This window comes from Chamaea fasciata, unplaced genomic scaffold (genome assembly GCF_029207755.1).
Source record: "Chamaea fasciata isolate MVZ Bird 193981 ecotype frontalis unplaced genomic scaffold, bChaFas1.0.hap1 SCAF_3, whole genome shotgun sequence".
In the NCBI taxonomy this organism is placed as follows: domain Eukaryota; kingdom Metazoa; phylum Chordata; class Aves; order Passeriformes; family Sylviidae; genus Chamaea; species Chamaea fasciata.
In genome coordinates this window covers 36,200,004-36,214,980 of record NW_027094088.1, presented here as the reverse complement: position 1 = coordinate 36,214,980, position 14,977 = coordinate 36,200,004, and the positions used below count along the sequence as shown (strand labels likewise).

The 14,977-nt window shown below is 36.2% G+C and overlaps 1 protein-coding gene across 2 annotated transcripts in view; it reads right to left on the bottom strand.

The window, feature by feature from the left end:
- The window catches only part of BIRC6 (baculoviral IAP repeat containing 6), a 175,602-nt gene that overhangs the window by 66,336 nt on the left and 94,289 nt on the right, over window positions 1-14,977 (bottom strand). For both annotated transcript variants that reach the window (XM_066178597.1, XM_066178596.1), the window contains exons 52-59: window positions 14,356-14,612; window positions 13,118-13,226; window positions 12,391-12,612; window positions 9,511-10,291; window positions 8,459-8,602; window positions 6,651-6,780; window positions 3,131-3,262; window positions 654-821 (exon numbers count right to left, since the gene is read on the bottom strand). In XM_066178597.1, coding sequence (XP_066034694.1) covers window positions 654-821; window positions 3,131-3,262; window positions 6,651-6,780; window positions 8,459-8,602; window positions 9,511-10,291; window positions 12,391-12,612; window positions 13,118-13,226; window positions 14,356-14,612 — 1,943 coding nt within the window. The remainder of the gene's footprint in view (window positions 1-653; window positions 822-3,130; window positions 3,263-6,650; window positions 6,781-8,458; window positions 8,603-9,510; window positions 10,292-12,390; window positions 12,613-13,117; window positions 13,227-14,355; window positions 14,613-14,977) is intronic.

The following is a 14,977-nucleotide window of genomic DNA, read 5'->3' as shown; positions in this document are numbered from 1 at the left end:
TTAGCTGGATCCAGACAAGAAGCTGTTTGTATAAAAATGAAGTGTTTCACCCATGTTTCTGTCCTTTATTCCTGATCTAAGTTACTACAATTTCTACACAAGAGAGACTGCCAATCTTCCCACCAGTTTGGCAACTTTGCCATACCATATCTGATACACAAGGGAGCATGACCAACTGCTGTTGCTTTAAAACACAAATGTTATGGAATTCAAGAACATTCCTGAACTGGCAAATCCACCTCTCAGAGAGCAATGCAAGGTGGTTGCCCACTTAGAACCTGAAATAATAGGGCACTGATACCAGTTCAGTTCTGCATCGCATGTGGAAGAAAATCTAAGTCATCTTTCAAGGACACCCTGCTTCACTTGTGAATAAAAGTGGAAGTGTTTTGAGTTTGTTTGGGAATAAGGTACTAAACTTCAACAGAGATCAACAGAATTGCTCTTTTTTTGAGCTGCTATGATGCTACAATGCTGCAGTTGCTGATGTTATTACGCTCTCCAGTTGAAAGCTGTCTACCAGTCCAACAGGGCTCCATAGTTCCAAGATGCTAATGCCCATTGCCATTGTAACAACTTCCTGATCATGTATCAGCCGCTCAAAAGACCATAATTTTGATGTTTAAAATGTATTATTAAAGTATTAAAGTTACCTGGTAGTAGTTTATGGTATAGATGAAAGACTGGAACACTAATGGTTTTGCTGGAAGATTCTCCTCCTGAGGAAGAACTACCAACTTTATCTGCCATCACTCTTCCTCGCCTTGACGGTGGACGTGGAGGAGTGGATGAAACAGCTCTTTTTGACTGAGATTTCAAACCTAGTATAGAAGTAAAAAAAATTCAAGTTGTTCTAGTATTTAATACTTTCAGTTAGCAAAGGATACAGCATACTCAAAACCTTCAATGATAGAAAAATGTAAGAACCTTATCTCAGTGGCTGATTAAATACTAGAATAACATTTATGTATAAAACATATTTGGATATAATCTCAGTACTTTTAGTTAAAAGACTGTGCACTTTCCTAAGCCCCAAACATAAACCAAACCATAACTAGATGATACCATGCATAAGAAACCCCAAAAGCTATTCTGATTCTGCTCTTGTTAAAGAGACTTATCTCACAATGGGCCCTAGAGCAGAACATGTTTAGGCTGTCTTTTCACCTGAAACCAAAAAAGGCAAAATCTTCCATATTGACAGACATTTCAGCACAGATTATACAGATAACAACCACCTGTCTGGCCTACAAAGGTGACTTCAGCTGCAGTACTGATGGTACCACATGTGATGAAAGGTGTCTTTATATGTGCTTTTCAAGTTCCCTGGCCCCAAAACATTTGAAGCAAGCATTACATGAAAATCAGGAGGCAGAATAGGTACATAAAAGCTTACTGTTATTACACAGCAAGACTGCCTTATTTTAGGAAGGCTTAATGTGACTTAAGGTACAGCAAAATTATACTGCAATCATGTACCCTTCTGTGCAGGTGACAGACCAAGGTAAAAAGACAGACAAATACTAACTTATCATTGCCCAAGAGCTGCCACAAAACTAAAACCATCCACATTTCAAATGCCGTAATACACTCTGGTTTCAGCTGATCATTAGAAGCAGCTCTAACACACAACACATTATCCAATATAATCTCAGTACACTAAACTAGCTTGCCTCAGGAAGATGAGGCTGCAAATACCATCTTCTCCCTCAATTTTACCCATGCGTGAAAAGTTAAGTACTTCTAACTTCTTGAGATTCTGAGGACACTTAAAAAACCATCAGAATATGTGAAAAATTAATGACAAAAGAAGAAAATAATTGACAAACAGGGAGTAAAAACAAATGCAAATGAAGTAAGTTTATATTTAAATTCTTACTCAATTGGAAAAAATTGGAAACAACATCAGAAAAAACTGAAATCTGCTTCTTTTTAATAGAGAATAGGATGTATCAGGTAGTAGGATGAGTGATGCAACTGGAATGACACGGCTGACTATGCTATGCCCCATCTTCAAGCTTGGCATAATATTTTTGTTTCTTTCTGGATTTTTTTATTCATGTTTTAACCTTTTGCTCAGATCTATTAATATTTTAGATACTACTAAAACATGTTCAACTTGTTTAAGCGGCACCTACTGTAAATATCATCAGATAAATATGCTGTAATTAACATAGTTAACTATTATAGTTAACTATGTTGTTTTAAAGAATACCAAGTTCAGTGAAACTGCTGCCCTATTCAACATTTGAATTGAGTTACATCTACATCTAAAAACCTGAAATAAAAAGCTTAAGAAATATTGGTGCCAAAAGTCAAAGGAAATCAGCATCTCTGCTTTATGCTTCACGAAGTGTGAATGAACTCGAGGTACCTCAATAATGGCAGAAAGCTAGATAGGAAGGGAGTAGTTTGAAGTTCATTAATCAACTTCAAGCCAAAAGACTAATGACTTCTACAGCCATCATCTGAACTGTAACGTTTGTGTACCACTGCAAAATGACTGTGTTCAATCTATATCCTGCAACAGCAGGTCTGCAGGAAAAGGGCTTACATGAAAGACTCCTGAAGGTTTGACTCATTAGTTTTTATAAACTGAATGCTTTGAAAGAAACTCCAGTATTAGTTGTTTCCAAGTGGAACAACACGGTTTTATGCCGACATCTCCATCCGACAGTTTTTAGCAGAGTACCATTAGTTGTTACGCAAATTATGTGGATACCTCTTATTTCCAAAGCACATTTTGGGAAGAGAGGCGATTAAACTCTGTTGCACCAGCTACTGCAAAAAGGTAGAAGCAGTAATACCCTCCAAGCTCCAGGGGTGTCTCTAAAAAATGCTGTAGAATACCCTAGCAACAGCATCCACAAAGACATTACTGACACATATATTTAGGTGTACATAGATTCGACACACCTGTCAAAGTATAGTCTGATAGAGGCAGCTGTTTCACCAGGAATCAATCTTTGTTGCCTAATGGTCAGTTACATTACAATTGTAGTACTGGGTACTACAATCTTTCTAACCATCACTAATGATAAAATTAATTATTGATAGATATTTTCTTCCCCACACACACATTTAACACCAGAAAGATCTATTTTATAAAAGCTAGAACAAAAAGACATACCAGAAGCAACAACAACACTGTAATTGTCCTGAAATCCATTTTCTGCTTTAACTTTTTCTTTCTCTTCATAGTTCTTTTTTTCTTTATCTTCCTTCTGTTCATTGATTAGCTTAGCTGTAATACTGGGTGTATCTATATGGGGATGGAGGGGACAAGGACAAACAAAGAAAGGAAAGAAAAGCATTTCAAGATACTAAGTTGATTTTATTAGTTTTTAAGCTGTTAACAAGGTTATTCTCAACTACTGTAGTGTCTCAGAATTCCAGCACAGGCACCAATTGTCTTGTCAATACCTATGAATTAAGGTTTTATAGTAATTCTGTGCTCTTCTTCCCCCAAAACTGTCCTCTGACAATTTAAATCTGTAACAGTTCAAAACAATTACTTGATGAGTCAAGTGTTTTCACATTAAACCACTGCAATCAACCAAAAATGAGATTAAGCAAAAAATCCCTATCCAAACCCAAAGAACCAAAAAACCCACAAAAAATATTGACAAAACAACAACAGCAAGAAAGTCCAACAAAAAAAGAAATTCCAAAACTTTAAGGACAGCTGCAGACTTACTTAATTTGGCTCTTGCATTAGGGTATGGGTGGGTATCTCTCATTACATACTGATCCAATTTTAGAACTGGTAAATTCTCTTCCTTTGAAATTGGAAGATGCCTAAAGTACATTACACAACCAAATCTTGAGCTGCTTGCTTAAGAGAACATTAGATTACTGCAGTTCAACCATTTTGGTTCAACCATTAGTGTAGATCACAACTATCAGTAAGTTATTAAATCTAATCTATTAAATCACTGATGCTTGGTGACAGTAGACAATTTTGTACCCTGTATGGTACAACACTGGCAGCAAAATGGCCAAGTAATTCCCTAATTCCTTCTGAGTAGTAACTGGCTTCCACACAGCCACAGCAGCTTTAGGGTATAACCAGACACAAGACCTAGAAGTACCATCCAGCTACCCCTAACTGTGTGTCAGCAGTGGGTGAGGTGCTGAAAGGAACGTGGTTTGGCTGCTTGGAAATATATTATGATTTATGCCTGAAGACATTAATTATGTCTGTGTTAGACAGCAGTGGAGACTCAAAAAAGATACAGAGTGTGTAACTACTGCCACTTAGAACTCAACATTCACAAACATACACTCTGTGTATAGACCTGTGTGCATATATACAAACACATATGTATGTATATATACACACAAGCACACAGATGTATCTATAAGACTGTGTATTGGTTTGGCTTTTAAAATTCTTTTCATCATCAATACTATTACTACTACTACTACTACTATTATTAAATTTCTGAGTTGCTCTAGTTTTGTCCTATGGACTCCATGTCCACTTACTGCAGGGGAGTTTAAAGGTCATTAATAAAATTATTAAAGAAGGTTAAGCAATGGTGTTTTAACTACTCAGGCGATACCCAGATTTGTTGTTCTGTTTTTCTGACTCAAGCAGTAACTCAAGACTAAGGCGCATGAAATACAAAACAACTGGTACTCATCCAGGCAATCCCATCTGCTGTGTACTGCGTATTTTCTTCCTATGGTGAAGGGATGCAAGCAGCAGATCTATCATTTTAGGACCCCTTTCTCCCTCCTTTTTTTTTTAAAGCTGGGAAAAAATGTATGAAATTAATATGGTTCTTGTGATTTATTTATGCAGGAAGTATGAAACGGTTAATCTGAGACATTAACAGTAGTTAAGAAAAAAGAAGTTAACCCAAGGCACAGATTCTGCCACAGGATCTTCATTACTTCCTACTGCTGTAGTGGTGAGAGCCTTTTCTTTCTTTTCCACCCCTTCTCTCTCTCACCCCAAACACACAGCTTGCTCCTCATACACTCAAGTCTTTTTAACTCCATCCTAACCATGGACTTCATGGAATGCCATACAAGAACCACAAAGCCAAGGCATAACAATGCTATAGCAAACCCTACAGTTACGGTGCCCTACAAGGTCAGCACTTGATCATTTTCAATTACAGACATTAATTTACCACAGTATCACATTCACCTCCCCAGTCCTTACTAGCACTGGCTGTCAAGCTGACAGCAATACACCACTAAGGCAGCTGCTCAGTACAGTTTATGTCACTGCCCAACAACTGATCCCTACCTTGCACAAAGTGACCATCCCACCCATGACAGTAATGAGATACTCGTGCAGTTTGTGGTCAGAAAAACCTTAGTCACATTTCACACATGACTCTCTGGACAGTAAATAAATACAGAATTCTATCAGAAATAGTAAACTAATCCTTGATAAATAGGATACAAGCATTTAATAAGGAATGGATATTTTTCTATTAAAATCCTGAAACACACCTTGTCCTATCTAGTATTTTGCCAAATAAAATTTTAGTACTCCTATCAGCTTGTTAGGTAACATTTATTGCCCCAACAAATTCGTTAGCAATTTCAATGTAAATATTTTCCACAGATATAAAAAAACAATAGTTGTTTTAACTCCATGAAGACCTGTCTTATAAATTAAAAGTTGATCTACAATGAGGTCCAAAAAGGTACACATTCAACTAAACCTACATACATAGGAGCATACATACTTAGTCAAATATAAGTGCAACTAAGTGCACACCCTTCAGTGCACATCTCCCATACAGCAAAAACCAAATTGCTCTAATGATCTTTGACTTTCCTTTGGTATTATTAAGTACTACATCTTATGAATAAAGAGGTAGTCCTGGATTTATTTCATTCTTTTTAACTAGACACGTATAAAACTGATTTTTCATTTAACACGTCCAAACAATTTTTGCTCTATTTTTTACAAGAGGAGAATCAACTTGCATCTTGCCTGGTTTTATCTAGAGAGCTCTGGCATCGACATAACATCTTCAGTATGAATTCTACTCTTTAACTAAATTTTAAAAATTATTAGCCCTAATCTTTAACATACAGTTCTGTTTCCTAAAGTATTAAATAAACACTAAAATTAAAGGTGGGATTAATTTTAAGATTAAGATGTCTACCATTTAGGTGTCAAAATCCATATTATGGTCTGTGAAAGCCTAATCAACTGCACTCCCTACAGAGAGGTTCATCTCTCAGTGTATATTAAAGTAGTACAACTGAAAGTACTGAAATTTAAAAAACAAACAAATAAATCAATGCCTTAACATTATACTCTCACTGTGCATAATTCTAAAATTAATATCTAAAAGTAAATCATACTTTTCATTTTCCATTTAGTAAGCAAATGCAAATATTTATATAGCAGACAAATGTATAATCACAGAAATTAGATGGAGGCTTTATCAAGGTCCTTTTCACAGGACATATATCTCCACCTTGAGATGTATCACTAAGTTCCAAGATATTTAACTGACAAAATTTGGGGAAATTTAATGAATGGATGAAAGATAGCGTGTTTTAAAGACTGATACTTGCAGTATCATTTGTACGGCCAAACACACAATATAAGATTTTTTTTTTTAACTGCATTTAAAAGAAAAGCAAATAAACACTATGAACTATTGCAAACTTGCCTGACACACGATCAAGAACCTCTGCTAGAGTTGTTGAGACAGGCAAGTGAAGAGTACGAAATTTGTGTCCAGCTCCATACATTGGATGTTGAATTACATGACTAGTAGCATTAATTCTACCTTTGTACAGCTGAAAGGGAAAAACAGCGAACATTAATTACGACTTTAACACTGAGAAATAACTTAAACCACTATGTTGTTATAAAGCCACGTCAGCTAGATAAAGCTAAATTCTTGGTGTGCTAAAAAAGAAAACTGACATATCCTTCAACTGTGGAAGTACACAGTGAAAATGCATCAAATTAGGACATGTTTAGTTTTTTAACTCAAAATAATTTGCTTTGAAAGCCTACAATATTTTTAGGACCAGAAACAGTATGATATCATCTTTGCTTTAAAAAACCCAGTTATATTACATAGCTGTAATATGAGAGAAAAATTGCATGCGTGAGACTTGCAATTATTTAGGAAATGAAAACTTAACTCTCAAACTAAATATCAAAAAATAACAATATACTTTGAGTAGAGAAAGACCATGTTTCTGTGTTGCTCTGACTTGAGGAGGAAGTTTATTCTAGTCTACTTTTTGTTATTATGACAGGTAACTAAGTCACTATTAGTTAAAACATTGCAAATATTTTACCATTATGTCTTTTTAACAGCCCTGAAGACCTGTTTATTAATATGCACTTACAGGACAAATTTATTGTTGTGCAGCACAGTAAAAAGAAATTGTATTAGCTGACAACCAGAACTGAGCTTCTGAAAAAGTTTTGGTAAGAACTTTTAAGATAAAAATGGGGAACCAATCTTTATGGTTATGTTGTTGGATATTCTACAAGTATATCCTGTACATCCACATTATTTTTAAGGTTTCTCTTTACTTGTTATAGGAGGAATAACCTCAGTAAGAACACAATTTCCCAGTGTTTTTAATAGAAGAAACTGAATTACGACAATTTCAAGACATTTTTTCTGCTTTTATATATCTAGTAACAGCTTTCTGTAAAAATCTGTTGTATGTAAGACAATTAACAGAAAATTGATGCTACCTTCACATTATCAATGGACCTGTTAACAATTACTCAGCCAAGTTAAAACACTTAAATGTTTGTGCTAAAACTGTATTTGAGCCTCCTTTTCCATTTTATACTATCCGATCCAGTTTCCCTCTCATATCTCTCCTGTAATCCTTTACTTCTGAGATGCAGAAACCAAAGCAACAAATACTTTCTTCTGGATGGGAGTATCAGATCTTTTAAAGAAACTTGTGGTTTCACCCTATTTTTTAGTCACAGCCTTCAACAGAGAGCACTTTAGGCATCAATTGTAATTCTGTTCCAGTGAAGCATGTGGAACATAAAGTATACATCTGCTTCATAAATTAATTCACATATTTATCACTCAATTTATTCATGGCATTTTGGCTAACTGCTGAAGGATGTCTGCCAATTTTGACTGTGACTGATCCTTAATGAAACTGCTAAGGACTACTGGACAGATATTGTATCTATATTTATTGCTAGTGTGTAGGGGTACTATTAAAAAGCTTTCTGTAAGATAAATTTCAGTTGTCAGATCCTTCAGAAGCAGTGTATTTTCAAAAAATATTTTGTGTTATCATAACACAGTGCTTTGAATTTTCTTCTGTAATGGTGAGTTACAATTCAATAGCACTTTCCTTTCCAAACTTCCATCATGTGTACAGCAGAAAAAAAGCTGCTGTGTAACATTTAGAAGTTGAACATACTTAAGATTTAAAGGCTAAATTTATTCCATGTTTACCATACGGTATCAAAAACTCTTACTGGACAAGGTGACTGAAGAAACAAAGTCACTTTCTCATCCTCTAGCATCAGCTGCAAAAAAAGCCTCCTAATAAATCCTGAAATATTTCCAGAGGTTGGGAGGTTCCCACGCTGAGGAGAGGACTGGAACAATTCACAGAGAACCTGAGGATGCAAAATGATATCAGATTTAAAATATTTCTATATTTAGGTCTTTAAAATATAGCTCTACATAGCCACAGCCGACAGTGCCCGAGATGCACTTTCAGTTATCACACAAACCAACTCAGAAATGAGCACCACTGAACAAAATACCTGCAGCAAATAAGGCCCGTAATATAGAAGTTTAAAATGCTGACTACAGCATCAAAGTAATTGTAAACACGCAGATTCCTCAAAAAGATAAAGAACTGAAAATAAAGGAGTTACAAAAACTGCTTTTGAATCCCTAAAGCAAACATTTCCCACGGCATAATGCACTATTACTCCCAGCCATTAACAGAGAACTGACTCAATCTTTTACTGAACTCTACTTCTTCCTAGAGAATCATCACCTTTAATGATGAAAAACCATTTTTTCATTATACTTGAATTCAGCTAGGTCTGCAAGGTTAATGAACGTGACTAAGATAGTTGAATCTGCTCTAGAATGCCAACTGCAAAGCCATATTCTGCAATACCCTGTAGCTCCTTGGACACAGGCTGCACAAGCAAACTTCCCAGGAAATCTCCTTAGGTTACTAATATTAAATATGTGTATGAAGCTTGCCATTCATATTCCATTTCACAAAAGTTTGGCCCTATCCAATTAAACAGTCTCTTGGAGTTCAGTCTAAGGTTTATTTCTCTAAACGAAGAGGAATACAAATCTATACACAGGACTGGACTGCCATGCCAAAACATTTTTATATGTTTCAGACTCAGACCAACAAGCTAACAATTTTAATATAAAATGTTTCCCAACAATTACAGCTTACAAAAACCCAAGTTATTATAAAAAAAAAGTAAAACCCAGAAAGTTTTCAGTTAGCTGTAGCTATTAGATGAAAACATTATTATTTTTCCTTTCTCACCTGTGCCATAAGTCTCTGGTTATTAGGATGGCAAGAGATGCACTGCAGGAAGAAAGCAACCGTTGCATTTTCAATTGCTGTCCGCTGCTGAGTGGTCAGTCCTGTGGTTACAGTCGAAGAAAGCAAGCTGGATCTTGCACTGGTCTGTTGCGCCGTCATATTGTGTCCTCCAGAGGTAGCACCAGAATGGCACAACAGGAATAGAAGTGCTGTCCACAATGGATTGACTTCAGAGCCACCCAACCAATCCTTCATCATGTGGCTGTTGCCAACTTCTGTCAGAAACCTGAGAACAGGAGCGACCAGGTCTGCCGTGATGGGCATTTTATTAAAGTGCTGTGGAACGTGGTGCCTCCTGAGCCTGTCCTGGGTGATATCCATTGATTGTGCAGTGCAGTCAGAGCTAGAAGTATGGTTAAAGCAAAAACTAGCAAGACTTCTTACAAGCAGTGAAGGCAAACCTGAGTCCAGTAACTGCTTGATAGCTTCAGGAGACTGAGATGAGGCAGCAAGAGTAGCCAGGTGAGACTCTGTTAGTGCAAGAGGGGCTTGTGCATTTTTAGAGTCATCTGTCAAAGATGAACTGAGGTCCTGCTTTTTGCTGTCATCGGTCATAGACAGTCTGTGTTGACACTGCATTGGAGGAGGAGTGATACCCATCCATCCCATCAGTAAGGAAAAATAATTTGGGTGGATGTGGCACATGGAACAAAGCAAACTGTCAACAGCTTTCTTCAAAACCATGTTGCAGGGAAGAGACATGGACCAGTTAAAGAGTGACCTGTAGAAGACAGAAAAATCGTATCAATACATAATTTTCCAGTAATTTTCCCCTTTTTTGCATTCCCATTTGAAGACAAGGGTTGTTTTCCCCTCTTCTGGATGGAAATGTTATTCTATGTTTCATCTAAGGGCACTTTAGGAACTCAAGGAACTCTCTGGGTCTAACCAAAAGTTGGATTTATCACCAGTCAAGAGAATGGTCAACAAAACCCCTCCCTAACAGAAAACTCATCTCAGTGGCTAAATGATCTATAACTCTGGAAAGACAGTCACAATTTCCAAAAGTCCACATATAATAAAGCCACACACTTAACTCTTCTCCAGCTATATATTAACACAATCCAAATGCCAAAATCTTTCAGATGAGTTCGTGCTCTATGAAAAATAAGGGTTTTTTTCCTAAATACATATTTAAAAATAACTAAGGAATTAGCATCCACTGGCCAAAGCAAAAATACTGAAATGGAAAACAGGGATGATGGGAAAATATTTCCAAGAAAAAAGTGATTTATCACATGAAGGAAAAAATTGGAGCTATAGCTAGAATCCATTACAATATTTCAAAAGTTACAATATCAAAGAAGATGATGAATAGACATGAAAAGTTATTTTTATTAGAAAAGTTATTTACCCATATAACTCTGACAAAAAAAGCTTTTCTGTTTATTACAGAATATATTTTATAATTTGCTCCAGATGGTCGCTCATATGAATGATAGTTTTGTATCTGGCAGGAGGTAGGGGAACAGGGCTATATCATAACTTGCATACTCAAACTAAGTACAAACTATCATTTCTCCCTGTGATGAAAACAGCACACTATCCTCCAAAAGACAGGAACTCAGCTGTGAAACCCACATTTATATAAACCTAACTGGGCTGTCCATTTTAGAAAGTCCATTTTTTATCAGACGTTTTCAAATCTTAAAAAGTATCCTGAAAATGTATTTCTGTTAAAGTGTATTGCTAAAAGGACTAATTGACCTGCAATTTAAAATCCTTAAACTGATTCCCAAGATGAACAAGCTCATTTTGAATTAAAAATTATCTACATCACAGTATCACTGAAATGTCTTTGGAAGTTGTCTAGCTTGAAGTCATATTGCACGTATGTAAGAGTTCCACATGCTGGTACCTGTAACCATAACTTATTTGGTTACAACTTCTATTTGATGGTGTTTGAATGTTTGACTATGCCTAAAGGAGACTGGTTGTAGAAAAATACGAAGGTCTCCTAACAGAAACAACAAAACCATGTGCAAAGATCCCTTCATTAACTGCAACTGTATTCAACAGTACAAATCAAAGCTGATTGACTAATGCTAGATACAGTAATTTAACAGCCATTTTTCTATAAAACATGTGAAACAATCTTATGTGGCTTCTTTGTTTTGTTTTGTTTTAACAGAAGAGATGGTTAAGCAACCTAAGGAGATGGTTAAGCAACATAAATTGCAAATATTAGATCATTTTGGAAGTCACTAAGAGTATACATTTGGTGTTTAGGGTGAACTTCTCTTTAGAATGCATCAAAATGAAGCAAGTTCATAGTTTAGGATTTGCTTCAGATTTTGTGCCTTCATTTCTTTCATATCAGACTGGCCAGAACAAAAGTGAAAACTGCAAGAAAATATCTCTCCCTTTCTACATCTCAGCTATCAGTTATAGATACTGGATACTGTGACCAATAAGATAATACTTCTGTAACAGCATCCTAATGAAAATCCCTTATATTTACTTTGGAAATTACTGCAAACAATTTCAACAAGAATAGTCCATTTAAAGACCTCATAAACAAAACCATGAACCAGCTTACCTTTCACATATATGCAAGTATTACACATGAATTTGCTGTTTCATTTCAGATTATTGGGTTTTTAAACATAATTGTACCTGGAATACGGGAAGTGCAGCTTTGAGTTCAGAACTACAAAACTACCTGTTTGGACATCTTTAGGTATCCATTCTATCAATTAGCTCCAGGCATATCACTTTCCACTACTATTACACAATAAGTGCCCTTCAAGTTCTATTACATCTGTGAACAAAATGATTTAAGTATAAAAACCATGTGGTGCCAAACTTTGCTTTACTTACTCAAAGAGCTCCCTGTCCAGCAATGCTGGCAAATTGTATTCAACGAGCAATTCGTAACTATGCCACAGAATTGCTGCCACACAATGCAAGTGGGAAGGGGATGGCATCAAAAGCCCATACTCTCTGGTTGAGCTACTGGGACAGATGTAGCTGACCCGGCCACTTTTTTTCATAGCTGCAACTCTTGCAGAATCACTGACCCATTTCAGCAATGCTTGAATTCTGGAAGACAAGATGATGTTGCACATTATAAATGAGCAAAGACACACTCAGAATCAAATTAGCTTGCTGGTTTTTTGTAATTCAATTTACACATTTATCTCTTTCTTTGAAGTAAAGTTCGAGAGTGAGCTCAAGCTCTTTTTTCTCAAGACTTAGATCAGGGTAAAAATTAATTAAAAAAATTTATCTTGGACAGCCAAATGTGAACCTTCTACACAAAAAGAAAACAGAACAGGTATCTGAGTTCTGACTATTTGAGAGAAAAGTTGAAAACCAAAGTTTTATCACATTTATAAGAGCAGAAAAAGAGGGACAGCATTCCCTGGAAAGGTCTCAAAGAGCTAGGACAGAAAGCTGGGAGAGCTTCTTCAGATGTCTGTACTTCTATGCTACCTCGTTAACAATCAGATTTCAAAAATGTTTGGTTTTGTGAACAAATATCAAGCCAGTGTTGAACAGATCATTTTTTGTATATGCTTCCATATGACAACCCAAATAACATTACCTATCTTTTGTTCCTGGGTCTTGAGTTGTTCCAAGCTGATAAAGAATGTCTATTGTGGAGTCAGAAGAGAGACCATTTAATCTTCCAAACAGTAAAGGGCTATTCAGATCTTGCCGCATTCAAAAAAAAAAAAGGGGAGGGGAAATAATAGAAGTACTTACATACGTATTTTTTAAGTGTACCAATGACATTATTACAGAATTGCAATATTAACATTGAATTAAGTTTTCTCATTAACATAAGGATGATATTCCTATACACAGCACTGCCTCAAAACTGCATTTTCTATGTCCAATGTTCAGCCTCAGTATGAAAGGAAATGCCATTACAACACTCGTCAGATACAGGACTCAGAGGTTTACACAGTAGGGTCTTTTTCAACATATTCCAAGAAGCCATGACTAATTCCTATAGAGCTATCAAACCTCTTGCTTCTCAGAAGCACTTTTTTCAAAATGAAAGCTTATTTAACTCCAATTTCCATCAATGGGATTACAGTTGAAGATTTCTATAGATTATTTCCTATTCAGCTTCTCTTCAACCTCTGCCCTGCCAGAAAGTACCTCCTATCTAACAACATTCCAGCAAAACAGAGCAGTCTACGTTGAAACACTAACTCATGGCAAATGAAGTCATAGATGCTATTTTAAAAAGAGTCAAAACAGGAAAAACTGAATTTGTTTTCCTTCATTTAGAAGCTACAAAACAGCAAAGTGGAATGAAACCATACATACAAAACCTCCAATGCACTAAGAGAACAGCTTCTGCAAAATTTCACTGAGGCATATAGTTGTATCATCATTATGTACCTCCACACATAAATATTTTCAATGCTTAGTGCTATTCAGAATTCATACTGTCCTACAGACTGCTGCTGCCCTAATTCTGCTGCATTAGTTTTCCTTAGAAGTACTTGTGCAGTACTCTTTATTTTAAAAGATCTGCACACAGTATTTAAAGTAAGAGGCATTTAAGATTACACTGTGCATTCTACTCTGTCCTCAAAACACCCCTCTAACTATGAAAAACCAAATCACCCTGGTTGCACTGCTTTACCATGGTAGGACTACCCACATAAACAGACTTTGATACTTACAAGCCCAACAACGCACAATGGCAGGTTCTGGCAACCTAAATCAGGTTCAGAATCAGAAAGCAACATGCAAATATATTGCATTTGTACTTCTACACAAGCAATGGTTTTAAGCAACAACTGAAAAGAAATACACTGCACTCACCTGCAGGATCGCTCCCTGATGCTGAGCAGTTTCTTAGAAGAATGTCAATCAATTTTAGGCCAATTCTGGTGGACTGAAGTCCAATTTTCACAAGCACAGCCTCGATGTTTGGAGAATGCATCCCACAGTAAGGGGACATGAGTAAAGCAGCACATGTCTGCAATAGATTAGCAGTGGGTGCTGCAGCACTAGCCATCATTCCTTCCAAATCACTTATGTGAGTGAGGCAGTGGTGTAATAATCTTAACCATCCAATACTGAAAAGGAAAACAGAAAAATGAGCTAATGTATTATTTTATTATAATACTTCTTATCTGGAGCACAACTACCTGTATTAGATTACAGGACAAGTACTGCAGAAAACTTCTGTGACATGCTGAAACATCATGTGAGCAAAGCAAATAACTGCATTTAACACCACAATGAAATATACATCAGTAATTCTGTTGCAATCATTGGATTAAGACTGTAAGAAAAACAGGGTCTGTGGGCAGAAAGAGTTAAGAGCCTGCAAGTATTACTACTAAAGTTTTTCAGGATTTCTTGATTCACTTCCATATTTCTTCCAGCAGGAAGAAATCCTTCCCTGTTGAGGGAAGGATGAAAGGGAAGGTGTTTATCT